The sequence below is a fragment of the Alligator mississippiensis genome, chromosome 1, assembly GCF_030867095.1.
Source record: "Alligator mississippiensis isolate rAllMis1 chromosome 1, rAllMis1, whole genome shotgun sequence".
In the NCBI taxonomy this organism is placed as follows: domain Eukaryota; kingdom Metazoa; phylum Chordata; order Crocodylia; family Alligatoridae; genus Alligator; species Alligator mississippiensis.
The window spans coordinates 214,420,310-214,440,454 of NC_081824.1; the positions used below are offsets into that span (position 1 = coordinate 214,420,310).

The following is a 20,145-nucleotide window of genomic DNA, read 5'->3' on the forward strand; positions in this document are numbered from 1 at the left end:
TACAGTGGGCAATAAGCTCAATATGAGCCAACAGTGTGCCCTTGTTGCCAAGAAGGCTAATGGCATGCTGGCCTGCATTGATAGGTGTGTTGCCAGTAGGTCAAAGGGAGTGATTATTCCCTTCTGGTCAGTACTGGTGAGGCCACATCTGGAGTCCTGTGTTCAGTTTTGTGCCCCCCACTACAGACAGGATGTGGACAAATTGGAGAGAATCTGGGAGAGGGCAACAAAGATAGTAAGGGGCTGGGACACATGACATATGAAGTGAGGCTGGCTAAGGGAACTGAGCTTATTTAGTCTAAAGAGGAGAAGACTGAGAGGAGATTTAACAGCAGCCTTCAACTACCTGACGGGAGGTTCAAAAGTGGATGGAGTTAGACTGTTCTCAGTGGTGGCAGATGACAGAACAAGGAGCAATGGTCTCAAGCTGCAGCAAGGGAAGTTTAGGTTACATATTAGGAAGAATTTGCTCACTAGGAGGGTAGTAAAATATTGGAACAGGTTCCCCACAGAGGTGGTGGAGTCTCCATCCTTGGAGGTTTTCAAGACCTGGCTAGACAAAGCTTTGGCTGGGATGATCTAGCTGGTGCATCCTGCTTTCAGCTGGGGGTTGGACTAAATGACCTCTTGAGATCCCTTCCAACCCTAATTTTCTATGATTCTATGATTTACTATTGTAACAGAATATTCTTGCTTTGCACCAAACCCCAATCCTGTTTTGAATCCTGTTAAGCTTTTGACATGAGGATGTCTTTTATCAGTGATACCAGTTTGCATTTGTGCACAAAAATATTTCATTATATCCATTTTGACTGTGCTATGCTTCAGCTACAATAGACATCCCTTATCCTTCATTTGGAGGCAAGGTAAAGAAAGACTTCTGCTCTGATCTCTTCACACCTTTCATACATCTGTTCATTTTGTCTTTAAGGTTGACACTCCCAATCTTTTCAATCTGAAGTCAAATACCCATGACAGCAAACATGTTTAAAAAGGTGGATACAAACCACACACTGAGAGTTAACTGGCAAAAGAACAAATATTCACTCAGACAAAGAAAGATAAACGTAAAGAGATTAAGCATTGTCTAATACCGATGTACGATATGCAAATGCAAAAAGGCACACCATTGTGCAAAATCCTGGCCAACAGCAGAAGCATACGTAGGCATTTCTGTGTCCCAGGTAGTAGCCAGGCTGCTGGGGGTGATGCTGGCCAAGCAGCAGCTTCAGTAGCTATTATTTTCAGGGGGTCCCCCTGCACAAGACAGCACCGAGACCTTGTGCCTAGTCACCCCCTGCTTAGTTACTCTGCTGGTCAGCAGCCTGGAACCGAGGTTAACTGGGTTTGTTCAGGAAACCTGATAAGTGCTTCCTGACAGTGTATGGGGGAGACTGGGGAAGAGAGTTTCCACAATTACCCCTGCAGCCAGTGGATTTTACCCGTGGCTCTTGCCCTGGTGTTCTCCCTACATACAAGATATTAAAGAGATCATCCCCATAGTCATGGGCCCAGATCTAATTTTTTTGTGTTCACTCCTAAATTTCTTGTGGTTGCAGTGCCCAAGACACTGGTGGTGCCCTTGTTTCTCCTACTGGTTCCTGTGGCACAACGTAGGTATTTTTTTTTCTTTTTAATTGGATGCTTCCTGGCTGGGTGTGCAGGAGAGACTGTAGTGGGAGTGCTTAAGGACCCCTTTGGACAAATGTTGATTCCATGGTTGCCTACACAAGAGGCTAGATTCAACAGCTGCAAAGGTCTTTTCCAATCCTATGTTGCTATGTTCCTCAGTCTGCCTCCAGCCACATCACTTCCCGAGTGACCGCTCTAAAACCTACTCCCCCAAGTACAGTTCCATTATACCAGGGCCAAATTTTTAAGTTAACAATGCTTACACAGAGCAGCTTGATTTGGTCCTTCATCTTATTGTTTTTGTTAGTGTTTGACAGAGCGTATCACCAAGTGAGTTCATTCTGTTCTGATGAATGTGTGAAATTAAGAAATATTCATGACTTCCAGGAGAACGTAGGGTGGGTCAGAGTGAGAGCTGACAGCTTGCTCTATCTTAGAGACTGAAACAAATGGCAAATACACAGTCAGGTTTGTTTACTTTTTTTAGATATTCATCCTATTCCTCCAACGTCAGAAAGGAAACAGATACCTTCACAGGTGAGTTTCTATTTAAGGTCATAAAGCCACCAATTGTGATGTTTGGCAAGTGATATAAATATGTCAGCACTTCCCTCAGCAGTTTTGCAACGAATGCATACAAATAAAATCTTACGTGCATTTGTTGGGAAAAGATAGTAGAGTGACTCGAACATGTGTCAGCAGCTTCCCAGGGCCAGGATTTCAAAGATTAATTCTGGCTATGTGGTGCTATAAAGAGAAGTGCTTGATTCACAGTTCTTTGCTTAAGATTATACCAACTGAATGCCTAAAGTAGTAGGGAGCAAGAATCTTTGGTAATATCTTTTATTAGAAGAGCTATAAAGCTGGGAGAGATTTTAGACAAGCTCTGGAGGGAGAAAGTGTCCCCCTTGGATCACTTAGTAGGCAAAGCTGAATTTAAATGAAATTTAATGTGAATTAGGGGGCAAGTTTGGGAGACCTATTGAGCACTACCAGCTGAAATGCCATGTTTGAGATTAGCAATAATTCATGCAGCAACTGGCAATGGATGAATGATTCTCAGAGGCATTTCCTTACATGTGTAAGAAAAGGGAGGAAAAAAGAATTACCACAAAAATGGAAACAACTGAATCAGCTCCTGGGTTTTTGCTGCTGAAGCCAAAGGAAAACATGTCATTCACATAAGAAACAGATACTAATATATTTTTCTTCCATGGGGAATCACCTGTTCTGCAATGCAGTGCAATGCCCTGAATACTGAAAGCTTGCATGAATGGATGGACCTATGATCTGTTACCTCTTCTCAACCTGACAAAAGGATGCAAAGAACTTATACATGTCTGATTAACTAAAGAATCTAAATGATGGAAAAATGACTTTATACTTACATGGAGTTTGTTTATTTCAATAACTTTTGCTTCATCATTCCTGAGAGCCAAATTTCCTAAGGGAATGTTTCTGTTGACTCTCATGAGTGTTGGAGCAGGTGCTAAGTTATTAAAAACTGGGGAAAGTTGTGACCTCAGAGATAAAAATTAGATACAGCACAACTGTATTTTAAAAGGCCAAATACATCACTTCACTCTGACTACAGAATCTTTTCACTTTGTTCATTTTTACCTGATAGCTGTCTCATGCCTGCATGTGAAAGGAGCAAGAGAGAAGCACCTCATCAAAACTCTAGATATGAAACAGTGAGGAAAAAGCTGGACCATGGCACACTTTGCAAAAAGATGGTTATGTTAATCTCTGGTTGTCTTGGCTAAATTTCTTTACAATCTCTTGCATGGAATTCTCCTGCCATTTAAATGTGGTAAAACAAAACTAAATTAATCCCTTGTATGAGTATGGATGACTGTAGAGAAAACTTACCTGCAGCAGGAGAAAGGCGGCGAGGCACCGCGGTGGCAACGGCAAAAGTGAAAGTTCAAGATCAAAGGGAAAACACATGGTGGAGCTGGGAGGAGCTGGGAATGGCTCCCGCATCTGTTTGGGCATGCTTTGTAAGAGTGTGCCGGGGGCAATTGGCCAGGCGGCCACCTAGTGCCGGGATAAAAAGCCTGGCAGGAAGGAAGCTGGGGGAAGAGGAAGAGGAAGTGACATCCCCAACTGGCCCAGAGGAGTCAGGGAGGACCAAAGGTCCTGCAGCGGAGGAGACATGGTGGCACCCTAGAGGGGGTGCCATGAGGCCCATGAACAGGTTGAAGAAAAGGACTGAAACTTTGGGCGTTGCCAAGAGGTAGAGGGATGGGACCACCCGATGGTGACGGCGTGGGTGGCAGGCAAACCACTATGAGCTATGCTGGACACAGGCTGCTCCCAAACTCTGATACAGGCTGGGGTGATCCCCCACAGTGGCATTGAATGGTGCCCTCTGATCCAGATGCGCTGTATACACAGCAAAACTGAACAAAATGAAAGGGGCTTTGTGAATGTGAGGATTGCTGGCCGCATGGGCTGATTACACATCGGTCTAACCTCACAACTGAATGGCCAGGTGATTGTGGGAAGGGATTGGCTGCCCCTCTATGAAGTATTAGAAGAAGTGTGTATAGAAGTATTGAGACAGGGCAGACAGCCCTGAGGGGAAGGCTAGATAGCAGAAGAGGATTCGGATATACCCAATGTGGAGGAGTGGGTTAGCCTTGGGATGAGCGTCGAAGACTAGAGCACAAACTTTGTCTGGGGTCATCCAGGCCATGTGTCAGCTGTTGAAGATACGGCATCTCCGTACCTCGGTCTACCACGCGCAGACCAATGGGCTGGCAGAACGCTTAAATGGCACCATTAAGCGCCTACTACGACAATGTGCCCAGGACGAATGAAGGAGGTGGGATTTGATCCTAATACCCCTCCTCTTCGCACTGAGGGATGCCCCACAGGCATCCATGCGGCTGTCCCCATTTGAGCTGAAATATGGCCACAAACCCCAGGGACTGTTGCAAGGGGTTAGGGAGGAATGGGAGAACGTGGGACGACCTGAGGTGGGGGTACATCGCTACCAGCGGGAGATGCTAGAACAGTTAACGAAGGTGAGGTAGCTAGCCCAGAAGCACTTGGTCAAGGCCCACAGAAGCAGCAACATGGGTATGACAAAGGGGCCCATGCCTGGGAGTTCCGCGTTGGGGATAAGGTCCTCATACTGCTCCCCACTACCGCAGACAAACTGCTAACATGGTGGCAAGGCCCGTTTGAAATTGTGCAGCAGGCAGGACCAGTAGATTACGAAGTCCATCGCCCTGGACATAGAAAAGAACAGCAAATTTACCATGTCAACTTATCGAGGGCATGGCAGAAGTCAGAGGGCTGGCTGTTGGAACCCAGCTGTTTGGCAGTATGCGGAGCAGAACTCGATGTTCACCAGCATGGTCAGTTGGGAAGGACGGTGGTGAAGTTCTATGAAGTATTCAATGAGAGGCCCAGCCAAGCCCATGGGATACAACATGAGATACATACACTGAAGAGGGTTGTCATACGGGAACGGTGGAGGCCTGTCCCCCATCAATGGCAAGAGAAGGTCCAGGAGGAGTTACAAAAGATGCTGACCCAAGGGATCATCAGGCCATTGCGTAGTCCCTGGTGTAGTCCAATGGTAATAGTGCCGAAGAGTGACGGCACACTCCGACTATGCACCGATTTCTGGGAAGTTAATGGGATTGCCAAATTTGACTCCTTCCCCATGCCACTTGTAGAAAAATTACTTGAGGGAATAGGGCAGGCTCAATACATTTCCACTATCGATATGGCAAAAGGATAGTGGCAAATCCCTGTGGCAGGAAGAGATCAGCCGAAGACGGCCTTCAGTACCCCATAGGGACTGCTTGAGTTTACACGGATGCCCTTTGGCCTGCATGGGGCCACTGCAACCTTCCAACGGCTAATGGACCACATCCTAGCCCCACACACGATGTATGCAGCGGCATACATTGATGACATAGTAGTTTACTCACAGACCTGGGAGCAGCACTTACACCATGTGGAAGTGGTGTTGCAAGAAATACGCCGGGTAGGCCTGATGGTTAACCCAAAAAAATGTGCTTTAGGAGCGCAAGAGATGAATTACTTGGGATTTAGGGTAGGGCAAGGTAAGATATGCCCTCTAGCGAGTAAGTTAGATATAATAAAGAGATACCTGCCTCTGCAGACAAAGCGACAAATGCGGGCTTTCCTGGGGCTAGCAAACTATTACAGGCGACTCATCCCCCACTTCCCAGAGGAAACCATAGCACTAATGGTGGTGTGACAGGGGGCCTCCTCGGGGCCGAACTCCGTGGCCCGCCCGCCTGTCACCGTGACAGGGGGCCTACTCAGGGCCGAGCTCTTTGTGGCCCGCCCACCTGTCCTTGGGCAACCGCCCGCCTATCTCGCCCGCCACACCTTTGATGATAATTGATTCATATATCGATGTCAATTAAGCGGGAGGCTGCCCATTGTAATGCCCCGATGCCAGGGGGTGCGCTGCAGCTCCGACCTCCCCTAATACTGCAGCCCAAGCCTCGCAGATGGCATCTTGGTGTTCACATAATCACCGGCCCCACACTGGGCCCCAGAATCATCCACACAGGACCCCTCTATGATCCTCTCCACTCAGGCGGCCTCTCCGCCTTCATCCGGGCTACCTCGCCCCCCCGAAGCCAGTTTCCCCTCTCGGGTGTGGTCCCCCCTGGAACCTTCGGCCTCTTGCCCTGGCCCACCTCCAGGCCAGTCGGGACCCCAGGCCCCCGGCTCTTGGGCGTCCCTCGCGGTGGGCCCCCGGCCCTTTTGACTCTCATAGTCCTCGCCCCAGCTTGGGCCAGTCGAGGGTACTCTCCCCTTCGGGCTGGGTCTCTCTAGCCCCTCACTCGCATCCTCAGGCCTCACCGTGCCACTACTCCCTTTCTCCAAAGGGGCAACTGCAGCACCACGCCCTGTACACTATCACGCTCTTGGGGTCTGCCCTCTGGGCCCCTCCAAACACTCAGGGTCACCCACCCGGTGGTGGGAGCTAGGGGTTAAGGCGCCCCAACCTGCCTTTCACCAGGGTGATAACTGGCCTGGCATTTCCTGGGGGCTCCCGCGCCACTGAGAGCCCCACCAGGCCACCCACTCCCGGCAGGGTGCAGTTTCAGGTCATGCCCAGGACCAGGAGCCTCCTTACCAACCCCTTGCAGTTCCCCCTTACCTCTGGGTCGTTCACAGCAGCCCTTCGGCCAGGCGATGTTGCTGCCTTGCCTCCTGCTGCCAAACTGCCCTGTTTAAATAGGCAGCCACTGTCTCCAAAATGGCTGCCCTAATCAGGCACCTGGAGGCTGCCAGCTCCAGGCCCTTAAAGTGGCAAACACACCCTGTGCTCTGCCACAGGAGGCTATAAAAGGGAAGGTACAGGGCCCCATAAAGTGGACTCCGGAGATGGAAAATAGGTTTGAAGAAGTCAAGAAAGATTTGTGTAGTGAGGTGGTTGTCATAACACCCAACTTCTAAAAAACTTTCATTCTACAGACCGATGCCTCTGAGTCGGCCACAGGTGCTGTGCTTTGCCAGGAACAAGGACATGCAGATTGTCCAATCACCAATGCTAGCTGAAAGCTAAACAGTGCAGAAACCAGGTATTCCACCATCAAAAGGGAGTGCCTAGCCATAAAGTGGTCGGTGAACTACTTTAGATATTACTTAATGGGGTGAGAGTTCGACCTGGTTACTGATCATGCACCCCTACAGTGGCTAAATAAGTTTAAGCACAATAATGCCCATATAACCCAATGGGCATTGTCGCTACAGCCGTTTAAATTCAAAGTAAGATATAGACAAGGGTCGGCTAATCATGTTGCTGATTTCTTATTGAGGTGCGTCGAGAGGAAAGAAATGAATAACAAGATGCACCAAGGCAACTTAAACAGGGGGGTGTGTAGAGAAAACTTACCTGCAGCAGGAGAAAGGTGGTGGGATGCCGCGCTGGCGGCTGCCAATAGTGAAAGTTCAAGATCAAAGGGAAAACCCGCGGTGGAGTCAGGAATGGCTCCCGCGTCTGTTTGGGCGTGCTTTGTAAGAGCGTGCTGAGGGCGATTGGCCAGGCAGCCACCTAGCGCTGGGACAAAAAGCCTGTCAAGAAGGAAGCTGGGGGAAGAGGAAAAGGAAGTGATGTCCCCAACTGACCCGGAGGGGTCGGGGAGGGCCATAGGTCCTGCAGCGGAGGAGACGTGGTGGCACCCTAGAGGGGGAGCCATGGAAGACAAGTAGGGCCAGCAAGGGCCCGGGCGGAGCCAGACCCCGCGTGAACCGGGGAACACTGAAGGGTGGCAGTCGACGCTTAGTGCCAGTGCCATCTGTAGCCCACAGCCACAGCCCTTGAGAAACTGAGTGTCAGTGAGGGCCAGAACACTGGCCCTGACAGTTAACATCACAGTTGGCGTTAGGTGGGGTGTAGGGGAGGTGGAGCCCCGAGAAGCAGAGGCCATGAGGACGACCAAGGGGAGGTTCCTGGGGAGACAGGACCAAACACCTTCCTCCTGCTAGAAGACTAATTACCATCAAAGACATGGCAGGCAAGACCCCTGCGGGAGCTGACCGAAGGCCGCTCCTAGTAGCCCGACTGTGCAGTCCCAAAGGCAGCGGCGAGGCTCAAAGGAGACCCAGAGGCGTGACACTTGGGCAGATAGGCACGGAAAGCTACAGTGACAAAGAGCTTAAATTAGGGATAAATTTGGCCCACATTCTTTCCTTTTTGCCCCAAGCTGTTTCGGGTTCAGCTTTCTTGTTTGCTGTTTGGTCTGCCATCTTTTTGTTTCAAAGTAGCTGAACATGAGTGATGGAAGGAGAGACTGCTACATATATGAGGCTTACAAATCAGTTTGTCAAGTATTTTGGGGTGTCTGGATAAACAGAATAAGTGCTAGCTATTATCATGAAATGACCAGCTTAGGCGGTAGATGGATGGACATGACAGACAATGCGTAAGACCCAGTCTCATAATAATTTTCTAATGCCAGCCCAAACTGGGTGTTCAATGAGGTGCATAGATGCCCCCCCCCCTTACATAATGCTACAAGCTACTCCCAATAGCCTCTTTACTAGAAAAGGTGCACAAAAGGCTGCCCTTTCAAAAACAAAAGAAGAAAAGGAACATGCTACAGTAAAAAAATGTCAGGTTCTCCACTGCTTTGTCACCCATTTTTTAATGCATTTTATGGTGTGCATTCCCCACCGCTCAGGGAAAATCCTGGACTCAAAACCCATTGCTCAGCAGATCTGGAATGCAGGCTTTTCATTTTCTTGCAACTCCGTTCTTTTTATAGATGCACTGGGCCAAATCCAGAAGTCCTGCTGTATCCTTACGCAAGCAGATTTCCCATTGACCTTAATAAAAGCTTTCCCCAAGCAAAGACTGAGCAAAGACTTTGAGATAAAGGCTGTGTGACTCACAAATACTAATGCACATAGGAATAATGTTAGGGCTAGGAAGTTCAGATATATGGGACTTTCTGCTTACAGCTTACCTTTGTCCAGAATAGGAAAGAGGCTCTGGGGATGTGAAGTGGCATGGGAGGGAGATTTCCAGGGTTAAAAATTCAGGACCCAATTCTCCTCTTGCTTTTATTCATTTTACATCTGTAACCATGCTTATGTATGTATGTTTTTGATCATGTCCTCTGGCACTAGAGCTTTATTCCACTATGGATTTGTAAGCCCTTGCTGGTATGCAGGATCATAAGGTTAAGAGGCTGTGTGTGTCTACACCCTGTCCTAAGAGACAGTTGTATGGAGGAGTAATAAGTTCCCAGATGGACGGGGAGCCCAGGGCTCCCCATAGGTTCAGAGATTTGGCAGCAGGGGAGCAGTGGCACTACTCCTCCACTAACAAATTTCCAGAATCATGGGGATCCTCCCCCGTAGCTGAATGCAATGGTACAGCAGGACAGATGTGGCTCTCAGTTACATTTGAATTGAGCACCCCTACCCTAAAGAGAAAGTTACCATTTTTAGATTGGGCCAGACAAGGGTTTGACTTGGCTTTCTGAGTCTGAATTGTCACTGGCCCTCTGTGGAGTAAAGTTCTGATGATGTTTTAAAATCATGACACACGCACAAATCTGAACAACCACCTGCAGACAAAATTTTCATATGGGCAAAAACAAATAGTCACAAAAAGAATCCTGAAGGTATTACATTTACAGGCTAAATGTATATGCATGTATCCACATATTTTATGTGAGTGTGTATTCACGCAAACATGCCCAGGTAGTTCTGATATTTGAAATGTTTTGGCTGATTTAATTAATTAGTGCAAAACTGCAAAATTGTGTGGGGGATGATGTTGATCTTAGAGCAGAGGCATGATTTGTTACTGTGTTTGCTGCTTGTAGAACAATATATTTGCAATGGTCTCCTTGGAGACCTCTCCCTTCTAGGACTCATTTCTCTGTTAAGAGAGAAATCTTCTCTTCTTGTAGTCAAATAATAGCATTGCAATGATAAATGCAAACAGTGCCTTTGTGTGTCAAGGCTGATGTTCATTTCACTGTAAGTCAAATAAATAGATTCAAAAGTTATTAGAAGAGACAGAAGAGCAGGGTTGAAAGTATGAATGGAATGTGGAAGTTGACACGAGTGATGTGTATTTCCTGTAGAACATCATAAGCTGCTGGGACTGCATAGAGGATCGGCTCATCATCCCTCAATGTAATCGATCTCCAATTATATAATTTTCCATGGAAAGTTGGAGTCGCCAAATCCAGTGCATATAGAGATAATGATCAGGTAATCAGACTTGTTAGAATAGGAACTTCAGATACATGGAACTTTCTTTTTATAGCTTACCTTTGCCCATAATAGCCAAGAGGTGAGAACAGAAGCAGAGAATGGCATGGAAGGAAACTTTCAAGGGTTAAAAATTCAAGATCTCTAATTTCACATAGTGGTTAATACAGTTCCACCTCAAACAGGAGTGAAGAATCTGCACAGGTAAATCTTTCTTCCATCTCCCTCTTCCTATGACTTTTATTGTAACAATCATGTACGACATTTCACCTCACTTAAGGAAGTAATAGCACTAGCTATGATGCAGAAATGGGCCTGAAACTTCCTGTACCTGAAACCTTCTCATCGGAAAACTAAAGCCTGAAGAAATTCTCTAGATTAGTTCATCATAAAGTAGTGGCTACCTCCACAGGGTTAGCATGAACAGTACAAAATGTCAAACACATCTAGCACAGTGGGGTCCTAGGCTATAATCATGGTTCTGAGATGCTTCTGCAATGATAACAGAAACTTCCCCACTGTACTCTCAAACTAGACTAAAGGTGCAATAGTAATTTACTTTAAAAGAAAACATAACTCTAAACTCAAATGTTCCAGTTAAGTAAAACCAAACAAGTCCTGAGTCCAAACTAAAGCCTTTCTGTCACAATTTGTTGGAGGGTGACAACCTGCAGTTTCACTAGTACAAAGCTACAGTTTGGGCTGATGAACCTCTATCAGACTGGGAGGACAGGCTCCCCTAGGGACTGTTCTAACATAAGCTGGTACCACAATATAAAATTCAGCCATAGTAACGGAGGTGTAAATTATCTGTGTGTCTGAAAGTTCATTATACATGGTATTTTATCTATGTCTTAATGTTAAAATAACCATGAAATGGGAAAGTCTCAGGTACATTCTCTTATGCAGTGCTTCACCTGAAGACGTTGATATGGAAAAAGACCAAAAGGCACTTTTGACTGTGGAGAGATGCAAAGTATAGAAGGATGCTATATATGTGTATATGTGTGTGTATATATATGTGTATATGTATATATGTGAGTAAGAATCAGAACTAGTGCATGTGGTACAATCATAGGTGGATCTAGGTTTTTGAAAAGGAGGGTGCAGGTGGTGTGGTGCAGCATATAACACAACACATATTTTTCTCCAGTTAAAGAAAAACTATAAACTTTAATAGTATGGGAGGGGGTTAGCACTATATAATTCAGTTTAAGATCAAAGCATAAACAAATATAACTATTGGAATGTGCACTGATTTGCTAGAATACATATAAAGTTAAAAAACCAAACAAACTAGGAAAACAGTCAAAAGACGTATCGTTAGTCCTGTAGTCATTATAGTTAAATATGCATCTTTTATTTAGATTTGTAAAACAAAATCTAGCCTTCTTGAGCATCTTGACACTGCCTCCAATACTTCACCATCAGTCATTTTTACACTTGAGTTAGTATTACCACACCTGAATTTCAGCTAGACCTGAAACAGCCTGCAGAGCTATAAAAAAGAAGAGACACATTACCTGGAATGGCTATTAGACAGCAACATTGCAGAAGAAAGAATAGTTTGAGTAATGGAACATCAAGACCACTAAAAAGGATAGAGAGTCATTAACACCTGCTAAGTGAAGAGCGATTAGCAGGAATCAGGTAGATAACAAGCCATAAAGTCAATTAAGCCCCTCAGCACTGCCTGAATATAAATGCTTCTGCGCCTCTCAGGAGTTGGTTTTGAAGTTTGGATGGAACAGGAATCAAAGGGGGGTGTAATTGTACCACTATAGCCCCCCATATCTCCTGCCCCTGGCTACAGTCACATTTATTAGGCCTACTATGCTTTCCTCAGCAGATCATCTGAAATGACACGATACAGGGGTATGGAAGGGGTCAATAACAAAATATCCTTTCATTTCAGCAGTAATTCAAGCCCCTCCTTGTCCTGTACTGGGCACTGCAGATCAAATCAAATACAAGTAATTTTGCCAAACATACCTCCTATGAGAAAGGACAGTGGTGGTGTTCACTCCCTTGGTTCCAGAGCTGTGCACGTGCAGGCTCTAGCAGCTGCTGTGCTGATGGAGTCAATATTTCAGAGAGCTCACTGCAGGGGCACCACACAGCTTTGGAGGGGGGTGGGGGAGTACAGCTGCACTCCCTGCACCTCCCCCTGGATCTGCCCATGGGCTCTGTACATTGAAATGGATGTGTGGAAGCAAGCATACTAGCTCTTGTAATGTAAAATTGAAAACGGCTCGTTATACAAAGAGAATCAACGTAACTGGAATATGAGTTTGTTACAAGCAGTACCATAATTGACTGCTGATACGAACAAGGGCCAAGCAAATAAAAAACACCATGTTGCCTAAATATACAATAGTTGTAAATAATTCCCTAAACTCACTTATATAAGAAAACTATAATGCTAGCTCTTGAAAAACATGTGTACATAATACTATAGATCAGGAATGTTAAACAAGGTCCACAAGCCAGATCTGTCCTATAGAGACATATGATCCAACCCCTGTGTCTTGAACTAACCTCACATGTTGCATGTGACTCATGGAGCCGGTCTGGCACACCTGCTGAATCCGCTGCAGCTGCTGAATAATGCTGCAGGTGCTGCAGACAGCATAGGGGGTTGGGTCCAGGGTGCATGTGGCGCCTGCACTGGATCAGCCCTCTGCACTGGTTCCAGGGCTGGTCTGGATCAGGCTATGTTGGAACCAGGGTGCAGTTCCATGCAGCGTGTGCCTGTGCCAAACCTGTATACCACATGCAGAGTGGACACCAGAGTGGGGCCAGTGAGTGCTGAACATGGCATGTGGGTCTGGACCAGCTACATGTAGTACACAAAGAACAAGTATAGAACAGTCCAACCCACAGACTGGCCCAGTGACCCTCATCCAGTCTGTGATACCCCTATCATAGATGATACCTGGGTGCATGTTTTTAGGGGTTTTATCACTATAACTGTGTCTCTTAACTAATCCAAAATGTCTCTGTTGACTGATGGACAAAGAGGCCCAAATTCTATTGTATTTTATGTGCATAAATGGCACTTACCCAGCTGCCAAAGTAGCATTTTTGGTACTTAGGCAACGTTTTTGATTCTATTACTGTCTATTACCTGTGCAGTACTCTCACAATATCTACTCTTAGCGGCCTTTCTTCCTCCTCTGCTTCCCCTTCTCTCTAGTCAAATTGTTCATCCTGCTCTCTTTTCCTCAGTTCCTCCCACATCTTTCTTCTGCTGTTTGGACAATTCAAGCTCAGCTTTTAATGATCCCCTTGAGTGTTCACTCTTAGTTTTATTCATGTCAGTAGGAGTAGTGCTGGACCTCAAGACTCACCAGATCTGTGACCTTTGTCACTGGAGCAGATGGCTTTTTTCTAATGTTGGAAAACTTTTTTGGCTGTTCCAGAGTTTGAAAATTATTTATAGTTTGCCCGATATATGTTGCTTGTGATTTATAATTTACACAATTTAAAACAACTGTCAAGTAACTTAGGCCCAGGTATTTACATGAATCCAGACTTGGCAAATCTCACAGATTTATCATACGAGAGATTCCTTGAAAGCAATACTGTTCTTCTGAGCTCTGTGCTCTTACCCCATGGCTATATCCCAGGTGGTTTCTCTCTCACTGAACCACAGATCAAGAGAACAGAGCGTGTGCAGAGATGAGTGTAGCAATTAGCAGAAGAAGAAGCCTTGCATTAAATCCAGCACTGAGAAAAACAGAACAGCTAAACAAAACAGTTTGAATGAAGACAGTAAGTATCCTGAAAAGCATCTGAGGAGGAACCTACCCTCCCTTACAGGCACCTGAGTTTTTGGAATTAATACTTACTTTAAACCTCACAACACCTCCTTTTTTTTTAAATATTTGTACATGTAGACCTACATCCTGTTTGCACTTAAGTTAATGGGAGTTTTGCTGCTGACAGTAAAGACCCAAGGATATAATCCTTAAAAAATATTGTCAATTAATTTTTATTGATATTTACACAGCGTTAGTTGACTAGGAAAGAAATGTCCAGAGGAGCTTCTATTTCATCAGTATTAATATCCTTCCAAATTAACATCAAAGCAGAATGTTTTAGTCTCCCAGGGTTGATTGTGCTTTGAAGATACATTTTACATCCTAAAAGTTCAGAAAATGAATGGCTGATGTTACCAAGAGTAACTGTGCTGTGTATTGTTGAAATTCAATAAGATTCTAAATATCCGAACTATCTGGGACTTACACATGCAGTTTGGTAATTTCAGATCCTCTATGTATTTAGAATGCACAAGGCTCATATAATTTTGACTTCCTTTTACAGAGGTCAGCTGTGACACAAAACCAAGGAAGACTTAATTGTAGTAACAGAAATATGTCTCTGTGTGACAGTTATTCATGAACCGTGTAGAAAAAAAATCTAAAAAATGCACAGTACATTGATTGACTCTTGATCTCTGTGCTTGTTAATAATGCATTTATGTTTACCTGACAGATAAAGCAAAGGTTTTGTTGCTACGCTGAACAAGACACTCTCAGTTCACTCTCAAGTTCACTCTCAGTGCTGTGTGGACAGCAGCAATGATGTGCACTAAGTTCCTACACAGAGGGCACATCTATGCATACCATTAAGGTGAAGCAATAAATTCTGGCGCTTATCACGCCTGTGTTTATTGCTCCCAGGCATTGCGTCTACACGTGCCAGGGACCACAGCACGTTGAGTTGGGTTGGAGTAGTCCCAGGCTGGCAGAAGGCCCAAGGGGTCAGCCTGCCAGCCCAGGACTGCTCCCTGTCAGGTAGTCACTGGGTATGGGCATGTACCCCTATGTCCCACTGACATTCACTGATCCCTTCAGGGTAGCTGCACCCCTTATGGTCAATCTGGGTGAGGTCTGGTGCCATTTCTTCCCGCCTGCCACGACTTTGATGATAAGAAGATGTTTATGAAAGGGAGGTGGTGACTACCTGTCCTACACCTGGATCGACCAGCGAGGCTGCCTCAGTACCTGAAGCTTCAGGATCAAGCGATGAAGGGACCCACACAAAACCAATTTCTTTACTCTCTTCTTATTTTATTTTATGTTTTTTGTTTGGGGTTAACTGAAATCTTATGGCTTGGTCTTTGCCTGCCTTTGGGATGTTGTCGAAGTCTGGTCCTGGATGGCTGGGGCTTCATTGACCCTTGGAGTCTGCCGGCAGTTTGCTCTCTGCCCAGGATTCCTCCTGGATATTTTGTTGCTTATGCCTATGCTGTGCTTAATTGGTGGCGTCTGCCACTTAACAAGGAGGGGAACTCCCTCTTCCCTGATCAGCCGGTATTGGAGAAGCAGCCATCTCAGCTTGTCGTCTTTCCACCTACTGCCGATCCGGTCGAGGGACCCCCCTTTGGGGCACATGATCCCCCACTTTTGCACACCCACGTGGAGGGATGCCGGGTCCCAATCCGGGTTCTCGAGCAGGCACTGAGAACATCAAAAGGAAAAAACCCCTGAGGTAGCCGGTTCAGGCGGATCCATTGCCCCCGCCGTTTCCAGAGTCTCTCCCCACTTTGCCTTCCATCACCTCTTCATTCCCATGGCGGGGGTATTACCCTCTCCTCGGAGTCCGACCAGGGGCTCACCCAGCTGTGGCCGCCTTCCTCCTGCATCTCCGGCTCCCAGACTACTCTCTTCTCCTCTCCCCCAGCTCCATTTTCCGCCCCCGGATATTGCCCGCACTGCAGATTAGCCCCAATCTGCTTCACCTGGAGAGGAGGTAAAGCTGGGCAGGTGTGGACAGGAAGCTCCCATCACAGCGTGGATGTCCTGGTATGGTGAGATCTGTGCTCCTGGCCAGGGTTGAACTTCAAGTGAGTATCCTTCGGACTCTTGCACTCCACCCCAGCTCAACATGCTGCAGATGGTCAGAGTGGGGCACAAGAGTGCTCCGGTGTGCATTAGCCAGCAGGAAGCCCCTGTACTGAAGCACCCTCATGCTCCAGCCAGCTGCCTCAGTGTCTACATGTGCAGTGCTCCAGAGTATAAAATTCTATGGCAGGATAGTACTTGTATTTGCAAGTACTACCCTGCTGTGGAATTTACTAGTTTACTCCAGCCTAATAGCCCTGCACATGTAGCCACAAGACATTTACTGCAGACGCTCTGCAGTAAACATCTCGTGTTGATGCACCCAGTGAGACAGACATCACATTGAAACAGGGAGATCTGCTCATGTGTCTTGTACTTATTAGGTCTCCTAAGAGCAATAAGGGGTGTGATTAGAAATCAGGCCCACGTTCTATGTATAGATATAGTACAATTCTGGGACAACTCTGGGGTGTAAGGGCCAGTGGGTATAAGGACCAGACCAGTTTTAGAAGCTAACACTGCTTATTGGGCTCTGCGCTGTGATTAGTGTGTTTGGCAGGTTTCTGTGATGCCCAGGCGAGACCAGGACCAGGACCAGGACCACGTTTTGCTCTCTTCGGTCTAAGCATATGTCCAGATATTTGTGGAGTAACTTCTTGGAGGGGGGGAACGTGGGGGACACATAACTGCTTGTCTGTGTTGGATTGATAAGGTTTACTTGTCTACATAACTATAAGTCTTGCCAGGACGGTATGTTTTCAGTGGGCATTTTAATGATCTATCTTCTCTACAAGCAGAAATGTTATAATGCCAGGCCTCTTCCTCATCTTTTGTTAACCTACCTCTTTTGATGGGAAGCACTTGCATCTCATTGACTGTGCTTATATATTTTTTTAAATAAATGAAAATAAAATAAAACATTAATAATTGCTGCCCCTCCATAGATTCATAGATGTTAGGGTCGGAAGGGACCTCAATAGATCATCGAGTCCGACCCCCTGCATAAGCAGGAAAGAGTGCTGGGTCTAGATGACCCCAGCTAGATACTCATCTAACCTCCTCTTGAAGACCCCCAGGGTAGGGGAGAGCACCACCTCCCTTGGGAGCCCGTTCCAGACCTTGGCCACTCGAACTGTGAAGAAGTTCTTCCTAATGTCCAATCTAAATCTGCTCTCTGCTAGCTTGTGGCCATTGTTTCTTGTAACCCCCAGGGGCGCCTTGGTGAATAAATACTCACCAATTCCCTTCTGTGCCCCCGTGATGAACTTATAGGCAGCCACAAGGTCGCCTCTCAACCTTCTCTTGCGGAGGCTGAAAAGGTCCAGTTTCTCTAGTCTCTCCTCGTAGGGCTTGGTCTGCAGGCCCTTGACCATACGAGTTGCCCTTCTCTGGACCCTCTCCAGGTTATCCGCATCCTTCTTGAAGTGTGGCGCCCAGAATTGCACGCAGTACTCCAACTGCAGTCTGACCTGCGCCCTATAGAGGGGAAGTATCACCTCCTTGGACCTATTCGTCATGCATCTGCTGATGCACAATAAAGTGCCATTGGCTTTTCTGATGGCTTCGTCACACTGCCGGCTCATGTTCATCTTGGAGTCCACTAGGACTCCAAGATCCCTTTCCACCTCTGTGCCACCCAGCAGGTCATTCCCTAAGCTGTAGGTGTGCTGGACATTTTTCCTCCCTAGGTGCAGCACTTTGCATTTCTCCTTGTTGAACTGCATCCTGTTGTTTTCTGCCCACTTGTCCAACCTATCCAGGTCTGCCTGCAGCTGTTCCCTGCCCTCCGGCGTGTCCACTTCTCCCCATAGCTTTGTGTCATCTGCAAACTTGGACAGAGTACATTTGACTCCCTCGTCCAAGTCGCTGATGAAGACATTAAAGAGTATCGGTCCAAGGACCGAGCCCTGCGGGACCCCACTGCCCACACCCTTCCAGGTTGAGACCGACCCATCTACCACGACTCTTTGGGTGCGACCCTCTAGCCAATTCGCCACCCACTGGACTGTGCAGTCATCCACGTCACAGCCTCTTAGCTTGTTCACCAGTATGGGGTGGGATACCGTATCGAAGGCCTTCCTGAAGTCTAAGTATATGACATCCACCCCTCCTCCTGTGTCCAGGCGTTTCGTAACCTGGTCATAGAAAGAGACTAGGTTGGTCAGGCACGATCTGCCTGCCACAAACCCGTGCTGGTTTCCCCTCAGCATAATCTGCCCTGCCGGGCTCTCACAAATGTGAGCCTTGATAATTTTTTCAAAGACTTTACCAAGGATGGAGGTGAGACTGACCGGCCTATAGTTGCCCGGGTCCTCCTTCCTCCCCTTTTTGAAAATGGGGACCACGTTAGCCCTTTTCCAGTCCTCCGGGACTTGGCCTGTGCGCCACGAACGTTCAAATATTCCTGCCAGTGGCTCTGCAATGATTTTGGCCAGTGCCTTCAGCACCCTCGGATGGAGCCCATCCGGGCCTGCCGATTTAAAGGCATCCAGTTCTTCCAAATGACTCTGCACCACCTCAGGATCTACGTATGGAAGTCTGGCGCCTTGCTGGTGCCTCTCTACAACCCCAGTGAGAGACTTGTCATGCCCCTCACTTAGGAACACTGAGGCAAAGAACTCGTTGAGGAGTTCAGCCTTGTCCCCCCTATCTGTCACCAATTGTTTCTGCCCATTTAGCAGTGGTCCTATTCCTCCCTGGGCCTTCCTTTTACTCCCTATATATCTAAAAAATAATTTCTTGTTGTCTTTTACTTGGGTTGCCATCCTCAGCTCCATGATAGTATTTCCAAAGAAAATACTCATTGTTAGGATGTGAAAAGCCTATTAAAATAGATATTAATATTTAAAGTTAAAATCATTGTAGAGATTTCAGAATTTCTCAATACATAGGATACCACTAGATGAATAATAACTCCATACACATCTAGTACATCACATTTCAGGGTTTTATAACTCTGAAATAGGTTGGTAATTACCTCCATTAACGAAAGTTAGGATTTTCACATACATCTATCTTCCTGGAAGCTGAACCTTTAAGAAAAATAGTAACTATTGTGAGAAACAGGCAGAAATTGCAAGACTGGGCAAGAGTACATCAGCTATCCGTTTCTCAATAAACTAAATATCCACTAAATTATGCATGTTCTGTTAGACAGAGTACATACATGTAAAAGCATACTGGGGCCTAACTTATTTATTGTATATCTCCACTGAAGTCAGCATCCACTAACACTCTGAGGATGCATATGCATAAAACCAAGAGGAAACATGGGGTTTTCCATTCCTCCTCTCCTCCCCACCCTTTTGTACTGGCTGGAAGAAGGCTCTTCCATTGGATTGCCCTCTTGTGGCAAAAGTCTGAACTAGCAGACTGAGTTGGGCAGTCAGGCAGTTGGTGCTTAAGAACAAGTACACACATAAAAAGAAAATCCAGCTTCAGGCAAAATGCCCCATCCTTTAGTTGTAAATCAGAGATGAAATCAAACTACAAACCGTGTGGCCTGAATTTCTGCGATCCATATAAAATAAGGATAGGAATATATACCATATGTGTATTTTGTGTAAACAAAATTTGGGGCTAGTTACAGAGAATTTGTGAGACTATTTAAGGCCTGTGATATACAGGGGACCAGACCAGAGGATTTAGTGATCCCTTCTGGATTTAATTTTTATGAAGTTATGGATAATATTCACTAGAGGTGCACTGATACATCTATAAAAAAAATAGTGTATGGGAAATTGGCCTGATGTGGCTGATAATTTGGCTAGTAAATGCCCATGCATGTGTGCAGCCACAGCCCAGCGTGTAGGCAGCCAGGAGCACAGCCCAGCAGCTTGGAGAACCATGTGTGGCTGGTAAGTCTGTTGTAGTAGAAGGGGAGGGGGGAAGGAAGGGGTGTGGGGTGCGCAGATTAAGACCCCTGTGGTGA

The 20,145-nt window shown here is 46.3% G+C and overlaps 1 protein-coding gene across 3 annotated transcripts in view; it reads left to right on the plus strand.

The window, feature by feature from the left end:
• The window catches only part of LGALSL (galectin like), a 36,276-nt gene extending 29,060 nt beyond the window's left edge, over window positions 1-7,216 (plus strand). Inside the window, exons 5-6 of one of the 3 annotated variants that reach the window (XM_019500787.2) lie at window positions 2,120-2,169; window positions 3,260-3,413. In XM_019500787.2, coding sequence (XP_019356332.1) covers window positions 2,120-2,169; window positions 3,260-3,398 — 189 coding nt within the window. In that variant the 3' untranslated portion in view covers window positions 3,399-3,413. Of the gene's footprint in view, window positions 1-2,119; window positions 2,170-2,873; window positions 3,192-3,259; window positions 3,414-7,110 lie in introns of those variants that run through there. The other 2 variants (XM_019500788.2, XM_019500789.2) reach the window with 2 other exon arrangements.
• Window positions 7,217-20,145: the final 12,929 nt, after the last annotated feature.